This window comes from Panicum hallii, chromosome 2 (genome assembly GCF_002211085.1).
Source record: "Panicum hallii strain FIL2 chromosome 2, PHallii_v3.1, whole genome shotgun sequence".
Taxonomy (NCBI): domain Eukaryota; kingdom Viridiplantae; phylum Streptophyta; class Magnoliopsida; order Poales; family Poaceae; genus Panicum; species Panicum hallii.
Genome location: NC_038043.1, coordinates 6,619,718 through 6,643,761, shown reverse-complemented (window position 1 = coordinate 6,643,761; position 24,044 = coordinate 6,619,718). Strand labels below are relative to the sequence as shown.

Here is a 24,044-nt window from a genome sequence, read left to right as displayed (position 1 = left end):
GTCCTGTCGATCTTAATTGCGCCTTGAACAACGAGGCCGAGCAACAAAGAAAAAGATGGAGGTCGTGAGTATCAAATGGCTATACACTACTCCACGTAACATGTGAATCCACAACCAATTGTGCATTTTCATCGCAATGACCTTCATTTTCCGGGCCCTCAGTGTCCGCTGACATATCGGATTGATTAAAAGATGCCCCTGTTTGCTGCTCTCTCCGCATTTCCCGGCCTCGTCGAGCTCTCCGCAGCTCGCCACGTCGTCCCCGGAGTGAGAGCATCCGAGACGGAGCAAAGAGCGCTGCGAATGGAGGGGAGAGGATTCAGGTTACCTCGCCTCGATTTCCGTGCAAGGCGTATATCCGAAGAGGAGAAAATATTTTATTTTACAAATTAATTATCCAAATTAAATTTTGATTGTACCATTACGTTTTTTACGTTGAGATATTCAAAACTAGACACACTTACTATATTTAGATGATATTTTTAGAATATTTTTATTTATTCTAAAACAGTTTCTTCTTTTTGAAATATTATATTTTGTTGTGGAATATTTTTTTATTTTCGGACCAACTTTTTTATGGAATATATTTGGGAATATTTTTCTGTTGAATATTTGTATTTATTTTGAAGCAATATTTATTTTTTAAACACTATTCGTTTCCTGCGGTATATGGATTGTGCATGCAGCAATGGTATATGGAAGACCATGCTGCTCCCAGCGCGTCGGCATCATGAACCTTAGGGGACTCAATTACCTGCTGCTTGTGGTCCAGGTATATGCCCACCATGTATTCGACAACGGGTATTTGATGATAGATAGTTTGTTCATCGGGTGTTTGATGATTGAGATGCTGAACAAGACTCCTAATGAATAGAACAAGTATTACTGATGATGTTTTTGTTAGTATATACTATGATTTCATGATAGATTTTTCCTATGATATGCATCTATCATTTGAAATCGATAGAATAAGCGATTGTCACCTTTTATTGATCTGCATAAATTTAGCTATCTAATACTTATATTTGATTGTTAAAACGATAGTGGGCGCGAACGCACCAAAAGTTCCAGTCAGGTTGATTAAAAGCTGCTAGCCTTTGCTCGCACACCTGCGTTCCACGACAAAAGGCGGACGCGTGGCATTTAGACGCGGCTCCGGATGTTTTGCAAAAACACCCTTCTATTTCATAGAAATCACAACCCAATCCAATACGCCCAACTCATACAATAACCATGACCCTCGTACAAAATTTTATTTCGACACGAAGAAAATTGAGGCAGAACCGCTTGAATTATTCTGATTCAAGTGCGCAGACCATCGCTATACAGGCGACATGATCTCAACGCACTTCAAACGGAACAATCCAATGGTCTGTCAGGTAACGTCCCGATGAAACCACCGAATTCCGGATCGTCAAGCGTACCTCGCACGAAGGCGAGTCCAGAGATACAATCATTGTCACATTTTTTACAACATAGGTTCAAATAGTTATTACACACCAATACTTTAAACCTAACTAAAATAAATTTATACAGGCATTGTTTGAAAACTTCAAGTTTTAACAAACATTCTTCAGAGACGGCAGCGGAAATAAAATAGGACTACTCGTTGCAAAAGCAGGCACCACACTTAACCCAAAGCATAGTGTCATTCCGAAGGGTCATTGCTGGCCGGGGACGGATCCCATTCCACGAACTAGCCAGGCGGTAAAGTGCAGGGCCATGGGGAACTCGCAACTGAGTCCTCGAATGACATACCTGAAAACCACATTACTAGCAAGGTTGAATATACTAATACTCAGCAAGGCTTACCCGTCAATTGGGTATAATTAGCCCATAACTAAACTGTGAGAGGTTGAAAAGCTCTAGGTTTCTTTTGCTGAAAAGCAACAAAGAGTATGTCCTTATTTCCATATTTTAGCTTTTAGGTTCTAGTTTCAATGAAAAAACATGTCAGTGCAACTTGGATCTGCGCGTATTAGCCTATTCCATGGTACCTTCTGCTCCTATACGAAGATTTATATTTGTTCTTTTATGTGTGCACTACTATACCTTGCTCCACTAATATATGTGGGTTGATGAAAGCTGCATCTACTAAATAATATAAGTCGTTGTTTAATTGGCTTCAAAAACAGGTCAGAGGACTACATTAAATCATATACAAGCACAAAACACACAAAGGGATTGATCGATCGATCGGGCCGCGCTATTGTCTGACAACTTCCTCAAGACCTGATCGAGCAACCTGCAGAGTGCAGACAGACGCTCCTTATATATGTTAACCTAGGGTTGACACATTGTACATTCTTAGTGTCAGATCAGGGGCCATAGGACTGCTCACATCGCATATATATTACAGGATAAAGAATGGACATGGCTCACACCGTACACTAATTATAACTACTCGTACAGGAGTAGAACTAGTCGGAACAGAAGAAAACTACCCGAGTACTACTCTAGTAGGACTCCTAAACTAGCATCGGACTAGAATTTCCATGTAACTCTGTCCCTCCAGACTATATAAGAGCGGGCAGGAATCTCCTCCAAACAACACAATAACTAAGGCAATACAAACCACCACACAGGACGTAGGGTATTATGCTCTCGGCGGCCCAAACCTGTCTAAAGTTTTGTGTTTCTTGCACCTTCGAGTTTCTAATCTCAATGACACCCCACCTACAATCTACCACCTCGGGGGTATCTCTCGGTGAGCTTGGCGGTAAAACACCGACAACTGGCGCGCCAGGTAGGGGTGTTCATTAAGCATCCACCGGAGAACTCGATGGCATTTTTCGACTTCCCCAGCACGAGGGCACAACTTTCATTTTTGGCTCCTGAATCTGCATCGCCAACGGTTCAGATAGCTACAATAGCCACCTGGCCGACAACAAGGAGCCAAAGGCGCCTACTACACCATCACATCGCGGCGTCGACGACCTTGCCAACGGTCTCGGTGGAATTCAACTTTCCGATCTAATCGGAAACCATGCGAGTCACCTTGGAGCGATCCCACTTCCGCAGGTCAACGCTGATGACCTGGTCACCGGAGTGGACCGGGTCGACCACAACATCGCTGCATGCATCAAGCTTGCAGAAGCCACCCTTCAACATTCCGGTAATCAACTTCCCCCAATTAGCCCTAAGATTTCTCACACTTTTTTCACTGCTCCTGGCGACATCTACTCTGGTATCTATCGAGCCAACCTCAACATTGCCGAATGCATCGAGCTCGCGGAAACAAGTCTTCAGCTTTCCAATCAGAAGAAGCCCGAAGCACCCGCCATGGATGTCAACCGTACAATTGACGACTTTATCGACAACTTGGAACCCCTCGAACAGAGTCCTTCTTAGTCCGAGGTCCCATGCCACAATCCCTCTCTGGGTCGGAGGAGGATTTGGATCGTTTACTGCAAGTCGGAGGAGGAGAAGCCACCGTCTATCGGAGGTCTCCCGTCTTCGATGACTACTCGGACTCTGACGATGACGCATCGCCCTTATCAAGCGGCCACTAAGGCGTGATGGCCCCATCAGCTTGGTCGAGCGGGTTCGGGCATTGGAAGGGCACAGAGTCCTCCAAGCTACCCGACCTTAGCCTACTTTTCTGCACCATTAGCTTGGTCGGGCGGGCTCGGGCATCAGAAGGGCACGGGGTCCTCCAAGCTACCCGACCTTAGCCCACCTTTCTGTGCCATCAACTTGGTCACGCGGGCTCGGGCATCGGAAGGGCACAGAGTCCTCCAAGCTACCTGACCTCAACCTACCTTTCTGCGCCATTAGCTTGGTCGGGTGGGCTCGCGCATCTAAAGCGTATGAAGTCCTCCAAGCTACCCGACCTCAGCCCACCTTTCTACGCCATCAACTTGGTTGGGCGGGCTCGGGCATCGGAAGGGCACGAAGTCCTCCAGCTACCCGACCTCAGTCCACGTTTCTGCGCCATCAACTTGGTCAGGCGGGCTCGGGCATCTAAAGGGCATAAAATCCTCCAAGCTACCCGACCTCAGCCCACCTTTCTACGCCATCAACTTGGTCGGGCGGGCTCGGGCATCGGAAGGGCACGGAGTCCTCCAGGCTACCCAACCTCAGCCCACCTTTCTACGCCATCAACCCCAACGAACTCCCGTTCCAGGAAGGTAGGCCCATCGATTCCTCCAATGAAGAAGAGGGGTGGATTGCCAAAAGCTCCTCGCCGGATCACGAGGTCTTTATGTCTTTCATTGAAGAAATCCCATCCACGGAGGCGGACGGATCGGATCACGTCCAACTCGACGACTACTACCTTGACGACGATGACTACATCTCCGACGCCCCTGCAACACCGAACCGCGACAGACGCAGACCACCCGAGTTTGCCCTCAACACCACACAGACCACCCGACGACGAATTTTGCCGGCGAAGGGAGCTCGGCCGTGGTCTGAACCTGTCCCTGCTTCTTCTTTACCTTCTCTTGCACCCGAGTTTTGCAACCCTTGGTTCTCCAGAATTCTCTACTAAACATCAAAAAATGTGAAAATCAAAGTTGTAAAGGATACTTCCCTCTACAATTTTTATTAAAGGCACTTTGTTTGAATCTGGCTCTAACTTGCTCAAAAAGGGCTCTGAACATTGCTGTATACCTCGGTTTCAGTCTGAATCTTTCTGAACCCGAACTTTGCAGTCCATTTATCTCTAAAATTCACTACTAAACTTTGAAATATGTAAAAATAGAAATTGTAGCGCCAACACTCCTCTACAATTTTTGTTTAAGGAACATCCTCAGATTCAGCCCCTAACTTGGTCAAACATTGCTCTGAATATGTCGGGTTATGCCTGAAACTCAGGCCTTTTCAGTTAAGTTAAACCGCCCAGGCCTAACTGCAGAGGTCACGCAGGGCAGCGGAGGTTACGGCAGGGCGGATAGAAGATAAGCGATAGAAGGGAGTTTGAATTTTCAGGACCAAAAAGGAACTGTGTCATTCTTCCAGGGCCATACATGAAATTTACTCTTGCTCATGTCCAATTCAGTTAGTTTTGCAATTTAGTCCACTGCTCATCTTAAGGTACCTAGATACGAATTACTGCAATTGATGTAGGGCACATGTTATATTTCTGTCATCCGGTTAACTCCCGGAGCTCCCGGGCCAAATTGGGCCGAAGGAAACGAGCGTCCGGCAATAACTCTCCAGTCACCGGCCCATCACCAAACCCATAAACCCTCCACCCCCGCCCGCTAGGGTTTCTCCCCCAATTCGCCGCGCCGCCACCGCCGCCGCAGCCATGGCCGCCGACACCTCGAAGCCGTTCTTCCCCGCGGCGCCGAACCAGGCTCTCCTGCCGTCCCGGAGCGCCGCCGCGCGCGCCTCCCTGGACGGCTCCTATTGGCGCGCCTTCCGCTCCTCCGAGCTCGTCTCCGGCGCCGACTTCCCCGTCACCGACCTCACCTTCGCCCCGGCCGCCAGCGCCTCCTCCTCCCCGACCCTCGCCGCCGCGTGGTCCACCTCCGTGCACCTCTTCTCCGGCGACCCGCTCGAGCCGCTCCGCCGGATCTCCGTCGCCGGCGATCTCGCCTTCTCCCCCTCCTTCCGCTGCGACGGCGCCCTCCTCGCCGCAGGCGACAAGAAGGGCGTCGTCCGCGTCTTCCGCGCCGACAAGCCCGCAGCGGGCGCCGCCCTCCGCACGCTGCGCTCCCACGCCGCCGAGACCCGCGTCGTCCGGTACCCGGTCGCCGGCGGGGACAAGCTCCACCTGTTCACAGCCGGAGACGACGCGCTCCTCACCTACTGGGACGTGCCCTCGGAGACGCCCGTCTTCTCCGTCCCCGCAGCGCACCGGGACTACATCCGCGGCGGCGCGGCCTCCCCCGCCGACCACAACCTCTTCGCCACGGGCTCCTACGACCGCAGCGTCAAATTGTGGGATGCCCGCACGGGAAACACAGGCCCGTCGTTGTCCTTTTCCCACGGGGAACTGGTGGAGAGCGTGCTGTTCCTGCCGTCCGGGGGGTTGCTGGCCACGGCCGGAGGGAACGTGGTCAAGATTTGGGACGTCATTGGCGGCGGCCGGCTCATGCACTCTATGGAGAGCCATGTCAAGACTGTGATGGCGCTGGCGCTTGCGAAGATGGTCAACGCCGGGGAGACGCGGCTGCTTAGTGCGGGCATTGATGGGTATGTGAAGAGCTTTGATTTTGGCAAGCTTAAGATCACACATTCCTTGCGGCACCTGCAGCCACTCCTGTCTGTTGCTTGCTCGCCCTGCGGCACTGTCTTGGTGGCTGGGTCTGCGAAAGGGAAGATTTATATGGGCAAGAGGAAGAAGAAGGCTGTGGATGAGGAGGATGAAGGGAAGAAGGCTGGCAGTGGTGAGATTGATTGGGTATCTCCAGAGCCGGAGAAGCCAGTGTTGAGGCCAAATTACTACAGGTACTTCCTTCGTGGACAGAATGAGAAGGCCAAAGAGGGTGACTTTGTGATTGAGAAGCCTAAGAAGGTGAAAGTTGCAGAGCATGATAAGTTGCTGAGAAAGTTCAGGCACAAGGATGCTCTAGTTTCAGCATTGGTTAAAAACAACCCAAGAAGTGCTGTGGCTGTGATGGAGGAGCTAGTTGCAAGGAGAAAGCTGGTGAGATGCATTGGGAATTTGGATACAGAGGAACTTGGGCTTCTGCTTGAGTTCCTTCGCCGTAACGCGACATTGCCAAGGTATGCAAGGTTCTTGTTGGGTGTGGCAAACAAGGTACTGGAGATGCGAGAGGAGGATATCCGGTCTGATGAGAAGCTGAGGATGCACATTAGGAATCTCAAGAGAATGGTTGGAGAAGAGATTCAGATACAGCACACATTGCAGGGGATTCAAGGAATGATTTTGCCCATGCTTGCACTTGCCACCAGATGAGAAGGTGCTTTTCTTGAAAGGGAAATTTTTGCTATATGTTAGTTTACAATGAGGGCTGCCATATGCAATGTGTATTGCTTTGGAAAATCATGTTTGCTGTTTGTTAGTGAAGTATGTTACCATCTGCTTGAGATACTGCCTTACCTGCCAAATGTTTTTTTTTTATCAGATCTATCAGATGATTCCCAGTTTTGCTCATTTGATGGTATGCATTTAATACATAATCTGACATCCCCAGCAAGCTGCAGTGCTTGTCCTCAAAGAAAAAAAAGAAAAAAAGCTTTAATACTTGTATTGTTTCTGTCACATGTTTTGTTTGTGGGTTATTGTATGATTACTGCTTGCAATTCATATCTTAGTGTTATATCAGTATATATTGCACCATATTCCTGTTGCAACTGTTTGCATCTTTCATGTTCATAGTAGTTCCTTTGTCATTGGGGACAGAGTTGTACAGGTCCCTAATCCTTGGAGATATTCCTGACAAAGAATGATCCAAGCTGATATGGCAATATTTGTTGTTGTATAATACCCTTCATGCCTTCTTGACTATAGAATATGTTTGTTATGAAGTTTGCCTGCCTATCTCATTGAGTGATTTAAGATACTCCCCTGCACCCTAAACTTTTTATCACATATTTAGCAGTTGTGCCCATCATTCATTTACCCATTTTGCCCATCTTTTTGGTATGCGGTATTGCTATTTGGGTGTTACAAGATTGATCTTTGTGGTTCTTGTCACAATTTATGCTGCCTTTGAATAATTCTTATATACATCTAAACATTATTGGGTGTTCCTAGCTGGCAGCAATGTCAGCGATTTCTTTTGCTCAGTTTTTATGAACCATGCAGTCTTATCTCATACTCTGTCAGTAAGTGGGTCGAGGTAAATTCGCCTCTTCATATTAAAGATGGGGATGGTTGACCCATGGTGGGAACCGGAATCGAACCATCAATCCATGTAACGGGGAGTGGGGCACCGCTCGATCCATTTTAGATTATTTGATTGGTCCGTATGCTCCAATGGATAGTATGGATCGAACCAGCCTCCTTTGTGCCTGCACGTCCTGACATCCCAAGCAAGCAGGCAAGCACGCCTTGCTCACCAACTCCAAGCAAGCAGGCATGCACATCGTAATTGTTGCAAGCATGCAGTAATAGACTCTAAATAAGTATATCAATAAGCATGTAAAAGACCACAGTCTTGATCGAGTAGCATGATATGATGAACTAAATTAAAATATTAATTACATAATCAGCTCAACATATTATCCTAAGAGGTAAAATACATCTATGATAATTTATGTTCATGCTCAAAGTGCAACAAGCAAACAGACTTCAAAACTCTGCATAACCCCATAGATGATCAGACTCTGCGACCTTCTATGTTCCTGTAGCCATGCCACATGCAGTTGTCTGAACAAAAATAGCAGACTTCGAAACTCCAATAAGAAGAGGTTGTGTATGAAGCACTGCACTGCAACAACATGCAGTTGTCTGAACAAAAATAGCAGACTTCGAAACTCCAATAAGAAGAGGTTGTGTATGAAGCACTGCACTGCAACAAGCAACAGATCGTCCAAATTAGTCTATGATTATTAGTCACAAAATAAAATTGGAGAAGTATGTCTGAGTTATAGAAATGTAAAGACAAGCACCAATCAACAAAGCAAAATTATAGCACTGCATTATTTCAGTAGGCCAGTAGTAAGCAAGCAAAATGGAATGGCTCCTCTGTTTTTCCTAGCTGGTAATAGAAAGAACACCAGGCACCAGGCAAACAGAAAAAATCAATCTCGCAGGCATACAGTGGTTATATGTACATACAGTGGTTGAAATGGATTATAAGCATATACAGTGGTTGCAATGGATTATAAGTACATACAGTGGTTGCAGTGTCAGTAAATTGGTGCTACCCAAGAATCAGACCAACAAAGTTGTCAAGCAGAAATTTTTCGAAAGAAGGCACATATACTACTAGATGCATCAAACAAGTGGCAATTTGAATGTTCAGAGATGCAACATGTTCAGGTTAAGTATACTGAAAATTTTCAACCACTTTTCAGCATGTTCAGATGCTATACGGTAACTAAAATCCATAGGTCCCCATAACCCCATAGATGATAACAAAATGCTTCAGAAATTATTATCTTTAAGCATGTCATTCTTCTGGATCAGGTAACTCTACAAAATCCTCAATCCCTTCCATGCAAAATTTTGATGAACCTAGATTGAAGTTAGATCTGAAAAATATTTTTCTATTTCAAATTATACAAAATTGAGAACTTGAAAGAGAGTGTACCTGAGGTCCGCATCCAATCTTGCAAGCATACCAGTGCTTCCACATTTTTCGGAGTTAACTGGCTTCGAAAATCTGATATTATTCTTCTCCCGGTACTGAAAGCTGACTCGGATGCGACCGTTGATGCAGGAACAGCTAAGACATCACGAGATATGCGAGAAAGAGTGGGATACTCAACCGAGTTACTCTTCCACCATGCGAGTATATCAAAAGTTTCACTTCGAGGAATTGGAGGCTTCGCTAAATAGGCTTCAAGATCACATGGTATTTCACTTGTTGAGGGCACATTGTGGCTCATGTGGTGGTCCCAATCAGCATACCTACCATTTGCATTTGTAACTATTTGAGGTGCAGGAGTTTGTGGTGCCATATCTTGATTGCCAATATTCACTTGTGAGTAATTTTTGAGCAGCTCTAGCAAAAATCTTCTTCATTGTAGCAATCTTTGTCTAAGCTTGACTCCCAAATGCTTGTTTCAAACGAAAATCGACGAATCCAAGCTTAAATCTTGGATCGAAAATGATAGGAAATGAGATTTGCAACCATGTCAATTTCCAGTATCTTTTAAACTTCCTCTGCATATACTGGATTGTCTCAAAGAGGTCAGCATTCACCTCAGGATCTGCATTATCCAAGGCAATCTTAACTTCCCAGATCTCATCAAAATATAGATTTACTGTTGGATAATGTGATCCCGAAATGACCATAGTTGCATCATAGAAAGTTTTTAGAAATACGCACACCATTCGTGCCTTTTCCCACTCTTCAAGTGATGGTGCACAAGTATACTCTTGGTCTTGCTGTGTAAGTGACTCGAAAGCTCTCTTCAATTGCAAGCAACAATTAAGCGTAAGGTAGGTAGAATTCCAGCGAGTAGGTGTATCAAGGTTAGGGCGCTTTTCATATTCTATCCCTAGCTGCTGAATGATCTCTTCAAACTTTTGCTTCCGTGATGTAGATCCTTCAACGAACTTCATACTTTCCCGGACCTTGTGCACAATTGGATCGATAATCTCAAACCCTACTTTGCATATCAAATTGACAACTTGGGCAGCACATCGAGGATGAAATAACTTTCCTTTTCCATATAGCTTTTGTTTCTCTAGCAGATTATTTCTCAAGAGCTTGACCATTGCATTATTATTTCTGGCATTGTCCAAGGTTATTGCAAATAACTTGTCTTCAATGTTCCATTCTTGAATGAACTTGAGAACTTCATTGAACATTGCAACAACTGTGTGTGGTGTTTTCATGAAAGGGAACTTCACAATCCTCTTGTGCAACTTCCAATCATCATCCAAAAAATGACATGTGATGCACATATATCCAATTGTCTAGTTGGACGTCCACATGTCCATTGTCAGACAAACTCGACTTTTGTTACTTTTAAGAACATCTCGAAGTATTTTTTTTGCTCTTGAAAAGCTTTCAAATAATTATCTGAAATAGTCCTCCTTGAAATCATTCTAAAAATAGGGTTGAGGCTAGAGACAAACCATCAAAAGCCTTCATAGTCAACAATAGATAGTGGTAGCCCGTGAAGCAAGATCATCCGGGTTAACTCTTTCCTAGACACTTCTTGACTAAACCTCCGGTTGTCCAAAGAAACCCCTTTAGGAGACATGACAGTTGACCTAAGCTGACGAGCTATATTTGTCACACTTTTCCTAACCTTGCATCTCTTCAAATGAGTGATCATAGCACTGGTTCCTGCACCTCGCTTAGCACTGATCTCAGCAGTGCAGCGACTATATTGTCCTTTTGTAACAATACCGGCCACATGGATTTTGCTGAACTCATTCCAAACCTTGGATCTAAATTGCCTATTTTCCTCCCCATGTAAGAAACCACTAACCATTTCTGGTTCAATTCGACCCTCAACACATCCAGCCCTATCTTCTTCATCCATCTCATCCTCCCAACCATCTCCAAAATCCTCATCCTCCCAACTATAGCCAATATCCTGATCCTCGCCATCACCAATGTTCTCGTTGTCATCGCCATGACCAACAACCTCGCTATCACCATTTGGTTGTACTGCATTGCTGGCCTGCACTTGTACAACTTCCGGAGCCTTGGTATTGAGATGTACTCCTTCAACTATTGGAGTATTGGTTGGTTGTTTGGTCGAGGAGTTCTCTTCCGCTTTGTACCACTGCTTGACTGTGCTTCTCCAACTCCTTGAATGTGTAGCACATCCATTATCTGCATAAACATGAAACATTAGTCGTGTTTTATCCGATCCAATCCTTTAGGTAATATCATGAGGACAAATGAAGCTACAACAAAAAAGAATTCATCAAATCAGCACATAAGCATGAACTATGGATGAAACACAATTATTATAGCACAAAATAATTATAGAACAAGAGCAATTAATAGAATAACAATTAATCATCAACTGAAAGCGGTGCTAGCTGAAGTTAACTGAATTAATCATCAACTGAATTTATAACAAAATCCCTTCCATACCATCCAAAATTAGAGGATCCTTCGTTGCCATCAATTCTAATTTGCCTTCCCTTATCTGCTATTAATATTACCGTCACTCAACAGTCAGACTGCCGTTAAATGAAGGGTCAAAAGATAATTACAATCCCTTCTATTACCCCTTGTTGGAATGGATCATTTTTCTGTTCTCTCATCCCTTCCATACAATTACACTATATTACACCATAGAACAACACGATATATATTATTGAACAATAGAAATTCATCCGTGCATGAACGGACCATCAAAACTATACAAGAATACTACAACGATCCTTCTTAGGTGCAGTTCAGAATAATGGAGAAGAAAAATGAGAAGAGAAGAACTTCAGGCAGCCAAGATGAATCGGGGCAAATCCCTGGTGCCTTGATACCTCACTGCACGGTGAGAGAGCAGGCAAGAACGCGATGCAGAGCTCTCGAGAGGGGGGAGGCGCGCTGCAGGCGGGCCCCTTGGCCGGCGCGTGACCAGGCGCGCACGCTGCTCGCCTGTGCCACGGGCGCTTGCTTCGCCGCGGCCCGATCCGTGCGCCCGCTCGCCTGTGGCCCAAGTCCCGCTGCAGGGAGCGGCAGCGTCGCGGCCAGCAGGCGGCTTTGCCGGTGCAGCTCGTGTTCCCCGCGATAGCGGTGGTGGCGGCGTCAAAAGCGAGCTGCGGCGACTCGCGAGGATGGGTCGAACCACTCGACCCTAAGGTTCGAGTGAATTCGATCCACAGACCCAGGCCGAGTTGATGGTTCCCCAAAGAGGTCCATTAGGTTCGTTTTTGCGGGCCGGTTTGGCGAACTGACGGGCCCACCCGCACCACCCCATCAGGACTTCATATTCTGGAGAGTACTTGTTTTGGTGCTTGGGTTCAGAACTTTCAGATAATGAAGCTCTTTCTAGATTCTTAATTTGTTGAATTCCTCACAATTCACAGGTCATGCTATATTTGAAGCTTTTTGTTTTTTCATTTCCTTCTGAAAGTGCAATTTAATTTACTCTACTTGTGATTTCTGAGTGATAACATAGGGAGGCAACGTAGTTTTTAATGCTGTTTGAGGCAAGAAAAAAACCCATCCAGCGCCAGTTAAGATTGATGAACTAGTGAATGCAATGCAGCGGACGAAGTACAGATTTCTAGCGCAATTCTGAACACATGAATAAACTCGTGGTTCTTTTCCTAGAATGTGCAGTCGCTTTTGGGCATTTTCAATGTCTCGAGCCATGATTACAAACTTGTAGGCAATGAAAAATTTGTTGATAGCTGTGTATGATGTACTCACTCAGTGAGATTTTGGGGTTGAATGTGGCTTCATGCTTAACACAGTAAGCAACAACCATGTCACACTGGCGTGTAGGACGCAGGCACTGGCACTGGCAGTGAGCGCTTATGGCTGGCACTGGCAGGCAATTAATCTGTGCCTACTTCATGATATAAATTTCAACAAGCCTCACTTTTTGTTAAATTTATCTCAGTGTGCTGCTGCCTTGAGGATTCAACAACTCGAGTGCTGGCACACCATTTTGTCAAGTTTGATCAATAATGTTATGCAAGCGAAGTCGGTGTCAAAGTCTGCTAGCAAAGGGACCTTGCCTCACTTTTTTTAAGTCACACGCGTGGTGGACAAATTGTGCACAAAAAAATCCATCATACCACTAATATAGCAGTTGTGAAAACTGAAACGCATATGCTGCGCACGTGAGTGAGTTCCTGCCTATGCTTTTCTACCATGGAGCTGAGAACATTGAGCTATTTTAATTCAAAAAAAGAACATTGAGCTCATTTTTGCACTTAATTGTTGTAAGGCCTGAAGTGTTTCGTTGATCTCAGCCATTTTTCCGGTCCATCCTTCTAGGCATTCAGCATTCTACACTTCTACTCCGCTGAAAGTCTTGTATGGTTTGTGATTCTTATTTGGTTCTACTTTTTCCTTTCCACTGATTCTTCGTCATTTTTCAACGCTGACACGCATTTGATTAAAATGTGCCTCTGGTTACTACCAGAGATAGATCCACTGCACATCAAAGTTTCTTGAGCCATGATTGCAAACTTGTATGCAGTGCAAACCATATGCCACAGGTCACTGGCTTTAGGAATGAGCATATAATTTAACTTGTAAGCAGGCGCTGATCATCCTGATAGCCCCCACCCTGCATACATCCGCGTTTCGTGACATGGGCTCAGATGGTGGAGGAGCATATGTGTACGTGTAGATCCATATTGTGAAGCTGACATTTGAGTACATCAAGTTCAGTGTAAGCATCCTTTTTCGATTTTTTTCAACTACTCAACCTGTAAGGCCTGGTTCTTGTGATGTAATATTTGTAGTACTTGATTAATACTATATGTAACGATAAAATGGTACTACTATTCTGGATACTATTTTTTCATATACTTCGAATATTTAGGAATTTTTCATACACCTTATATGCTTTAGTTCTCTTGTTCCTTGCTTTCCATGCGTCACACCTTGTAACGCCTGCGCACCTGGTAGCTTGTTCCTAGAAGGAACTGCAGCGATAGCGGGGCAAGCAGAGGATGTGTTTAGTTTGCTGTTCCAGGTTGCACAAATACTTTTGTTGTGGCGTCCGGCAGGCTGCTTGCAGGAAGGCTGTTGCCATCCTAGAGCATATGCTTCTTTCCTGATGTCTCCAATTCCCACATCTCACAATTTTTTCTTTCATGTTTCCTCTCATCATCTCAGTTCTTTGTATGGACACTAACATTTTCACTAAAAGGAGAGGTACTCTCAAGATCGTGTGGCTGGTAGGGAGAGGTAGTTTGTAGTGAAGTATATGGAGGTGCGTTGCATCATATTTATAGCGCTTATGCTGGTATAGGTAATTAATTCGTGCCAACTTCATGATATAAATTTGAATATGCTTCTGTGTTGCCTTTAAGATTCTACTAGTCTAGTGTGGCCACAGCATTTTGCGGAATGTGATCAATGGGATTAGGCAATCAAAGTAAGTGTCAATGTCTCGCAAACAAAAAAATAACCAAAGTGTAGCAAATGGTGCGCGGGACCTATATATTATGTACAAGGTAATTTGTCACGATACTCATCACAACGGGTGTCTAAACAAGTCAAAGTTATCTATCTTACAACATGCCAATGTGTAAAAGAACCAAACAAGCTTACGTCTCTCTGATGCAGACGCCTAGATGCAGACGCCTAGAACGACTGGGATGACATTGCTGTCGACTCACTGACCGTCGACCAGCTCCTCTCCCCGTCCTCCATGGCTGACACAGGGAGGAGAGCCGCGGCTGAGGCGGGGCATCCGGACGGGCGGTCTGCTCTCGTGTTCCTCCCCTGCTACCATTTGTCTCTTTCCTCATATCTCCGATTCCCATGTCACATATATTTTGGTTTTTATCTCATCCATCATCTTGTTTGTATATGTGGATACTAGTATGTTCACTAATAGGAGTGGTGCTGTCATGGTGTGGGTGATTGAGAAAAATACATCATGTTGCTTCTTCAGGAGAAGATGGAGAAGCGTATTTATATTGGTTATAGGCTTATATATGGTTGGTAGACAATTAAGTCGTGCGGCTTATATAAATTTCGGACTCATACCTTACATCTCGCCTCTTGAGTGTTCTACTAAGCTAGTTCGGTGTCCACATGTTGCATGATTGCTTGATTGTGTGCTTCTCGGACTCACGATCATGCCATTACTGTAACCTATACCGTTGATCTGCCATTCATTCTAATGCAATGGTGCTCTCCACCTGCACCCGCAAGGCACAGGCTACTTGGTGTCTCGTGCGGCCGGTTATCGGTCAACTGCTAACCCAAAACTGAGAACACAATCAGGCGCACACAACATTGGCATGTGCTTCTGGTAAACAAATCAAGCCTAGGTTGATTATTGACAGTAAGTTAATTGTGAAATGGGATAAGACTACTCATACTTAGAAGATTGAAAACTAATTTCAATTGCAAGTTTGCTAGGGTAAAGAGATGTTGATGAGAAAACTGTTGAAACTAATAAAGACAATTGTGTTGATGAAAACAGAGAAGTGTGTAGACATGTAGTGAAATTTGGCAGATTGAATCTTCTTTACGTGGAATGTGATTTTGCAGCCATTCTACCATATTTTAAGATAATTTCTCTGAGCCACCTATCTGAGATTTCTAAGATAACTGGTTTGGTCTTTTTATTTTTTATTTTGATGCTATGCCATGAAGCCTACATGTACTCCCTGGAGATGATGCCTTGGAGAAGATTAATTATAAAGATATAATTGACGACTCCATTTCAAGAAATGCTAGACAGATGATGTTTTCTTAAGAACATGAGGTGAGTACTATTTCTAAACATTATATATAATAATTAACAATACATATTGAAGTACATAGTTGCGTAAAAGTATGTCTTAGTTATATTAGACAAATGATTTTTTAATCAAATTTTAGGGCTCCATTTCGCATCCTACATGGGCCCCCCAAGTTTCTGAATACGGCCCTGTGCTTGATCCGTCACTGCTTCCCTTTCCCTTGCAGACTAATTTTATCAGACACATTCCGCCTTCTGTGCTATTCTTCTCTTTGATCTTGCAAACCATCAGCGCGTCAGTCTCTGGCTGTATAATACACGTTGAAATAGCAAAGGGCGAAGGCTTTGCTTCCTGACGCCTTTCGTTCATAGGTACTGCTCGTGGCTTGTTTATTACTAGCATATGCTATAGCAATGAGAAATTAAAAGGTGAAGAGAGGCAAGAAGTACCTAAGCTGGTGCTCAGTATACGATGGATATGGACCATATATATGGTTCTCCGATTCGCGTGCCACTTGAATTTTTCATTTTAATGGACTTTGGACCTTATTTAATTATTGTAGCTGTAGTGCTGTAGAGACACAACAGTTAGCAGGCCATCACTTAACATTTGAGCTGGGTCCGCCCCTGGTCACAGCACTCACAACAGTTACCTAAATTAGTCAAAATTATCTATCTTACAATGTGCCTGTGTGTGTAAAAGAACCAAACAAGCTTTTGTTTTGGAACATATCCTTTCCATTTCTATTTTTGAAGTGTTACCTGCCATTAAGCCGACTATCTGACTAGTATGTACCATGTAACATATTGGCAAATAAAACTCAGTGTACTTGGTAGGTGCCTACATGTGGGACTAGGTTATAAGGTACTGAAATAACTAGTGCGTGTAAAAACATGCTACCAACTAAAATATTTTATTTACTTCCATCTCTCCAAATATGAAAAAGATAAAGAGATACATTTAAGTTTGATCGTTAGTTCATGAAGCAAATGGAATCCATCTGGGAACTAAAAAGGAGCATACGTACATCCTCTGCTGATTCAGGCCACAAGATTGCAAAAATCAGAAGCGGTTTGGCAACGTTGAGCAGATCCGCTTCCATATACTGTTTAGGGGGTTTATGCCTAACTATCAGGTTTGGAACAAGCACGGTGAGGTTGATGAGAACGAACCTACTCAAGTCTCAATGCACTCCGTCCAAGAGAACATGCATGAAATAGTGGAGGAAATAACTATCCCAGAAACAGTGGAGGTAACCGGACACGAAAGTGTCAATGAAACCATGCAGGAAACATTAGATGCTGATGATGTTGTAGATGCGCTAGACCAGATGATACGTGATGAGGAACCATATTTTCTTGATGAAAAAAATTTGATGAAGTTGGAGCATATGAGAATGGATGCAAAAACACCACTTTACCAGGTTGCAGCGTGTCAAAACTTGAAGCGGATCTGATGCTATTGGAGATGAAGTCCAGGAATGGTTTATCGGACAAAAGATTTGACACTCAACCGGTGGTTCAAGATAGCAACCGGCGGTGATAAGTACTCATCACCAACGGTTTGTGAACCGGCGGTGATGGGCCCACCCAACACCGTCGACTTAAATCCAATGCCCCCCAAATCGGCGGTGATAGCCTTTTTGAACTGGCGGTGATGGGGCGCCAGAGTAGTGAGAATTGCCAAAGAAGAGACTTGCCAGTGGAATAACGAAACATGTGATTCTCTCCTGGTAGTATATTTCCTGGCACCTTCCATTCTCAGGGGAAGATTTCTATATGTTTTGTCAAGCGAAATGCGCATGCTGCCTCAGGCCCTCAGACAATGTGTAGTTGTATTGAGTAGTGTGTGTGGTCATCATTTGGGACGCCGATCCCACCGGACAAATTCACCAGATCAACTATCAGTGGACACATTCATGCGCTCTACTGCATAGACGTACCGACAATCACACGACAGGCCCCTCATGACCATGGGCTCGTGGGAGTCTCTTGTTCGTCCTATCCCAAATAAGGCTGGCTGGCAACTAGTTTGTTCATCACCGTGGGCTCATCGATCGGACATCCTAGGTGTTCCGGATACTGGCCCGAGCAGCGGCTGAACCAAATTGAGCTGGAGTCACTAGCCTTTTTGCACACCTGCAGTACTTACATTTGGTGTGTCTGCATCCTGCCGACTCCTGTCATCTCCTCGGGCAGGGTAGACGGCCTTTCAAGGACCCATCAACCACTATTCTCTGTCCATTAAGACTCTACAAAGACTATGACGGTGGGCTATTTCCTGACGCCTTCCTTTCCTATAGAGGAAGATTATTTGTGTCTATGTGTTTCACTAGTGCACCTTTCATTCTTCTCCATTTTATGTATGCCAGCTTTTGATCGGGCTGGTGCACACAATGCCAGTATGGAATATATAGAGAGAGGAGCAATGGCACTCGCAAGGCATTATTCAATCTTGCTGGTATATATGTGGCGGTACCTAGGATTTGAAACGGCTCCATCTTCCAGTAAAATATTAATATTTTTGCCGTGCCTCTTCATCTTCACATAAACATTTTCCATCAGATTCTTCCAATAATATAGCATTAGTTTAATTTGCTTCTCAGTTTACTAGACAGTCCTATAAATGATTGTGTTGTCTCCGTCTACTTTCGATGCCAACAGAGATTCTGTCGCAGCCTGCATATCACACAGACGTGTACTAAGTCCCACAAAGCTACATTGAATGGGTTTATCCTGGGATTGCCGAGATATGTGTTGACTGATTTTTTATGGCATCTTAAAAGGTAATTTTGGAAAACCACTTGGAATGTGATCAATTCTGATGAAGACATTAGTAAATAGAAAAGTATATGAATACAAGGAACCTATTCAGGACACAGGAGTTCAGTTCTGTGCGGAGTTCTCGATATCAATCCACATGCCTTTTGCCCACCGTGGTAGTGGCCAGCCTCCTGCATGATGTTGAACCACCCCTCATTGCAGCCACAATCAACCTCCTGCGCACCAATGGATCATGTGCTCATCTCTGCTGAGAGGCGCAACTCCCTCCCCTGCTGTGTTTATGGCATTTGGACGAGGTTGAGGCATTGGGAGCTAGTGGGATGCTTACAAAGAAGGGGGCGGAAAAGGCAAGAATTGGAGGTTCATCCCTATGTCTCCTATTCCCTATGTCTCCTATTCCCCGCTCCTTTCATCCTTCTATTTTCCTCTTCAGCGGAAAGTGTGAAAAGCAATAGTAGAGCTTGCTGCTGCTTCAGTGCTGATGGTATCACGAGTCTAGGGTTAGGCTCTAACCCTAGGTCTCCGGTTTCCGCTGTCATCGCGTCGCTCCCTGGGAGATTGATCTCAATGATGTCCCCCAGGAGGCAACGCGCCCTGTTTTGCCGCCGATCGTTTGACTCGGCTGCTATAGTCGCATTAGTGTTGTGTCGCAGTGCAAATTGCGGTCTCCGTTGTGCTTCGTGTACGCCGGCGCCCCATCGATGAACGGCCATGCCACCTCATCTCGCTAGGCCATTAGCACCGAGCTCATTGTCCTCCTGGGCAGCACCACACCACGTGGCTCCTCGTCGTAGGCCGCTACAGGCCTCCATGCTCGAGCCACATGCAGGGTGGGCTCGTGGTTGCCTGGTGCTGCTGCGTAGAGGCGACTACTCTCTTCCTGGCGAGATCCTTCAAGGCACGACTGACCTCCTCTTTTTTTCCTTTGCCGTTGTTCACGGTAAAGGAAAAGAGAATTGGGGAGGCACAGCTATGGGCACACGGAGATCAACACGGAGGTGCTCAATCGTTGCTACTTTACCTTTTCTTCGCCCGATCAGAGATCAGGATTGTGTCGCCCACCGCCCGTCGACCTCAAGCCTCTACTTCGACGTCGGCATCGACTTCACCGGCTTCTTCCTCGTCTACGACTGTGTGCCATGGCGAGATGGACGGCGCCCTAGGGGACGCCCGTCTGCGCCACCCACCTCGCCGCTTCGTCCGCGCATGGATCTTTGCCGGCTCGTCGTTGCCTCAACCGATCAGAACGCCTCCACCGACTTCACCCATCCTCATCTCACCTCGTGCATAATCAGCCGATGTACGTGATCCACTCGGCTCCCGTAACGTTCGTCCTTGTACTGTGCGCCTCTTCCCTGTGTATGGAGGGCTGCCGCTACGTCGCCTCGTCGGGCAGCAGCGGCGCCACCCATGGTCTCCTTCGCTGTTGCATTCTCACCACTGCCGACCACGTCCACGACCTCGTCGTTGACTACACGTCGCTGCGCCCTGCGCGCATGGTCTTCGTCAAGCTGTTTGAATTCTACACCGTCTTCTTCGAGCACCGCTGCCGCTACCCACGGATCGTCCGGCCCTGCCGTAGACCATCTGCCTCCCCTCTCTGATTCGTTTCGCCTAGCACAACCTCGTCGCCAGCGTCGCCGTCCTTCCCTAACTACTTCATCTACTCTGGCAAGCAGGCTGCATTGACATCTTCTGCTTCATCATTCTTCTGCGCCTGCAACCGCCGTGGAGGCCTTCTCTGCTGATCCCTCCGACAATGGCGTATCTGGTTGTGCCCTCTACCTTGCACGTCCAGTATTGGCAACATCGGTGCATGCCTTTGTCCTCAACGCGTTCTCGGGTCTGGCAAACCTGCGAACACGTCGCCACAGCGGTTTTGACCTCGTCCTCGGCGTCGATGGATGAAATGGACTAGCTCTAAGTGGCTCCATGGGGCCTCAATGGTCAATGCTTAACTCGATTGGATTGCTCCGTATGGTCCCAATAAGATCATGCTTAACTCGACCTCCGATTGGATTCACCCAGAAGCACTCAGAACATATCTAGCAAAGAATGTCTCTCTTTAGAAGCTGCATTTCAGAACAGGCACATGTAGAAAAATGCTGCCACAACCTTACGTGATGCTTTTGAGCAATTTCTTCATCACATTGATCGAGTAGCCCAAGGTAAATAGCTTCAGATATGTATAGTCGTCGGTCGACGAATAATGTCGACACTCAGGACTATGTCGAGTGAACTAACCACATGATCAAGATGCAAAACCAATGCAAGTCCAGTGACTTCAACGTGACAAAGATTTGTGTTGGTTGACTTTTTATGGCAAATTAAAAGGTAATCTTGGAAAACCACTTGGAATGTGATCAATTCTAATGACATTAGTAAATGGAAGAGTATATGAATACAAGGAACCTCTCCAGGACGCAGGAGTTCAGGTCTGTGCGAACTTAGCTTCTGGTTATATTTGTTGATATATAAATATTATTAAATTTTAATACTATAACTAAGCTGATGTTATGGTCCTTCAATAACATAATATTATGAAAAAAAGGAAAAAAAGTCTCTTTGCTCTGCAAGGTCTAGTATTGTATTAAACTTTTATCCTTATTATTCAGTTGGACAATGGCTTCGACAGGCAGACAGCAGGACCATTATCCGTTAACATGAAATCGTTCCTGGGCTAGCAGGGGAGTGTGATCTGGAGGTTATTTTTCATTGCAAATAAGATTTTTAATTGTGAGGGTAAAAGTATGCTAAAGTAACCAACTAAGTTTACATCAAAATTAGCCACCTCTGCTATCATAAAAAAAATTATTGTCAACCGGCTAGCTGTACAAGGTTGTATATATGCTGGTATCTTCTACCATATTTTAATGTTGTTCTCATTCTATTGCTCTGCTCTTAATGCTGAAATCTTCAACGAATTGGAACTGGATCATGCTGGAAGGCATGCATATGGATGGGCTCGGCTACAAACAACTGTTTTGCTGCTGAACTACCAGCCTCCTGCATGTAATTAATGGGCTTCTATCTGATCGACTGATGTCCTGGGTGCCTTTAAGCCACCACTACTCGTCGGACACATGGCTGGCCTCCTACATGCTAACAATCCGCATTGCCTCTGCCCATCGTGGCTGTGGTCAGCCTCCTGCATGATGTTGAACCATCCCTCGTTGCAGCCACAATCAACCTCCTGGGCACCAATGAGTTACATGCTCATCACTGCCGAGAGGCACAACTCCCTCCCCTGCTGTGCTCATCAGGCCTTTGGCCGAGGTTGAGGCATTGGGAGTAGGATGCTTAGAAAGAAGGGGGCGGAAAATACAAGAATTGGAGGTTCTATTTTGGGAAGACCATATGATAAAATTCTTCATGAAAGAATGTATATCCCTATGTCTCCTATTCCCCATTCCTTTCATCCTTCTATTTTCCTTTTTCAGCAGAAAAGCACGAAAAGCCATAGTAGAGCTTGCTGCTGCTGGCGGCAGGTGGAGCTATATATATAACAAATGCATAGACCCCCCGCAATTGCAACTGCGTGTCTGCACCAATTGCAACTCGACGGACCAGTTGCAACCGGACCCAACCCAGTTGCAACCGCGCGACTGCATTAATTACAACTCGACGGGCTAGTTGCAATTCGACGCAAACCAATTGCAACCGGACCCAACCCAGTTGCAACTAGACGCGAACTAGTTGCAACCGCGCGACTAGACCAATTGCAACCGGGGTGGGTGCATTCTTTGTACATATACTATATATCTATAATGCACTAGGGTGCATTTTGTATATATGCATGGCTCATTGTCTACTCAAGTGAATGCAGCTGAGGTACCAATAAACTTAGCATACACTTTATATGTTGCGCTTTTTTACGCTGCGGTGGTGCGAAGTACAAGCCTAAGGATACCATTGATTCCAACAACTATTGCCAGTACCAAATGTATCATTACAAATCGCTCAAAGGTATAGTGGCCAAAGTTGGTCATGGCAATAATTAGAATACCTGTAATTTCTTGGATGCTGTCAAACATCCCTGTTTCTTCAGTACAAATTCGAGTAAATTAGAGTGGTACTAAGTACCTAATGATCAATGCCCTATTGTTCTTGCTGCAGTGTGGATATATATGAATTCCATCCCAGCTGGGCTAGTTGTGCACGCATTGATGAACACCCTCTTTCGGTTTGCTGTCAACTACGTTTTTAGGAACATGGGATATCCCCATGGAACTCTTGAGGTTTGCTGATAGGTCATTTTTTTTCTTTCCCCCACTACCTTAACTTATTCTTTGAATATATTTTCAGGAGCTTTTATGCTATCAACTAATCAATAGATGAGGCATGCTAGTGGAACAGCGACGACTACGGCATTCTAGCATTACTGTATTTCGTTCATGGCATCTTCCATTACGATATAGGAAGATTTGAATATGCTTGTTTGCTCTTTCTTCTCCATTCAATGTAATATGTTTCTCCCGACGGTAGTAGCAATCAGTCCCACTATCTACTTATGTAACTTGAGCTACATAAGTGCATCTATTGCATTCAACCATGCTGATAAGCACTTCCTAATTGAAATGGTTCCATCTTTCAGCAAAATATCTTCCAGTGCTTCTCTTCATCTTTGAATCAAGATTTTCCACATGGCTCCTTCCAATACCATGATTTGATCCCTTAGTTTAATCGTGATCTTTAATATGATTATGCGTTCTCTATTTACTTCCAATAATGTCAAGAAATACAAATGTAACAGGTAAAATGCACATGTGTACAACGATGGTTTAATTAATACCCATCCCCATGATTTATCTTGAGATTGTTCTTACGCGAATTGCTAGCTACCTGTTGATAGATTTGGTACCTTCAAATCATTCAGATTTGGTGTCCCACGAGCACAGGTCCCACAATCCTTATCACTTCGCTCCTAGCTTAGCGCTAACCCACATGTCAATTTCCTATTGGTACAACACATGCTACTTTCATAAGTTATAATATTCCGATCTCCATGTGTGTTAGTTGTTTATTTGCACGCTTATGATGTTTACAAACTAGTTATGTACATACTCCATGTTTGATGACTTTAGTTTAATGTGCAAAGAGCGAGGATTAAGTATGTAACAAGAAGAAAGTACCAAATGTGTGTCAATCAATTAATGATGGCAAGATAATTGAAAAGCGGAAATAGGAGGTGGCTGTGGTCGTCACATACCCTCGATCTCTAGCCTTGCCGCCCAGACCAATGCTTTCCGAGTCAAATGTCAAAAAGGCATTTGATCAAACCTTCTGTAACCTACCTTCTGCGCTATTGTTCTCTAGCAGTTTGTCAT

General features: G+C 45.0%; 1 protein-coding gene and 1 long non-coding RNA gene across 5 annotated transcripts; one reads left to right on the top strand and one right to left on the bottom strand.

The window, feature by feature from the left end:
* The first annotated feature begins 5,184 nt into the window (after positions 1-5,184).
* LOC112882099 (protein SLOW WALKER 1) lies at positions 5,185-9,434 on the top strand. 2 transcript variants are annotated; one of them, XM_025947083.1, is made up of 2 exons: positions 5,185-6,875; positions 9,303-9,434. In XM_025947083.1, the coding sequence occupies exon 1, from the start codon at positions 5,255-5,257 to the stop codon at positions 6,869-6,871; it is 1,617 nt and encodes a 538-aa protein (XP_025802868.1). In that variant the 5' UTR covers positions 5,185-5,254; the 3' UTR covers positions 6,872-6,875; positions 9,303-9,434. The 2 variants fall into 2 exon arrangements, with proteins under 2 accessions (XP_025802868.1, XP_025802869.1); XM_025947084.1 differs by having other exon boundaries at positions 9,309-9,329.
* LOC112882100 lies at positions 7,024-12,367 on the bottom strand. Of its 3 annotated transcripts, none has more exons than XR_003226607.1 (3): positions 11,646-12,367; positions 9,174-11,378; positions 7,024-8,429 (listed from the first exon to the last, which is right to left on the bottom strand). It is a non-coding gene; the product is annotated as an uncharacterized LOC112882100 (long non-coding RNA). The 3 variants fall into 3 exon arrangements; XR_003226605.1 differs by having other exon boundaries at positions 12,038-12,367; XR_003226606.1 differs by lacking the exon at positions 7,024-8,429 and adding an exon at positions 9,022-9,097 and having other exon boundaries at positions 12,038-12,367.
* Positions 12,368-24,044: the final 11,677 nt, after the last annotated feature.

What these genes read in the sequence shown, in the direction of transcription:
- LOC112882099 (XM_025947083.1), top strand. Translation starts at nt 5,255, where the DNA reads ATGGCCGCCGACACCTCGAAGCCGTTCTTCCCCGCGGCGCCGAACCAG.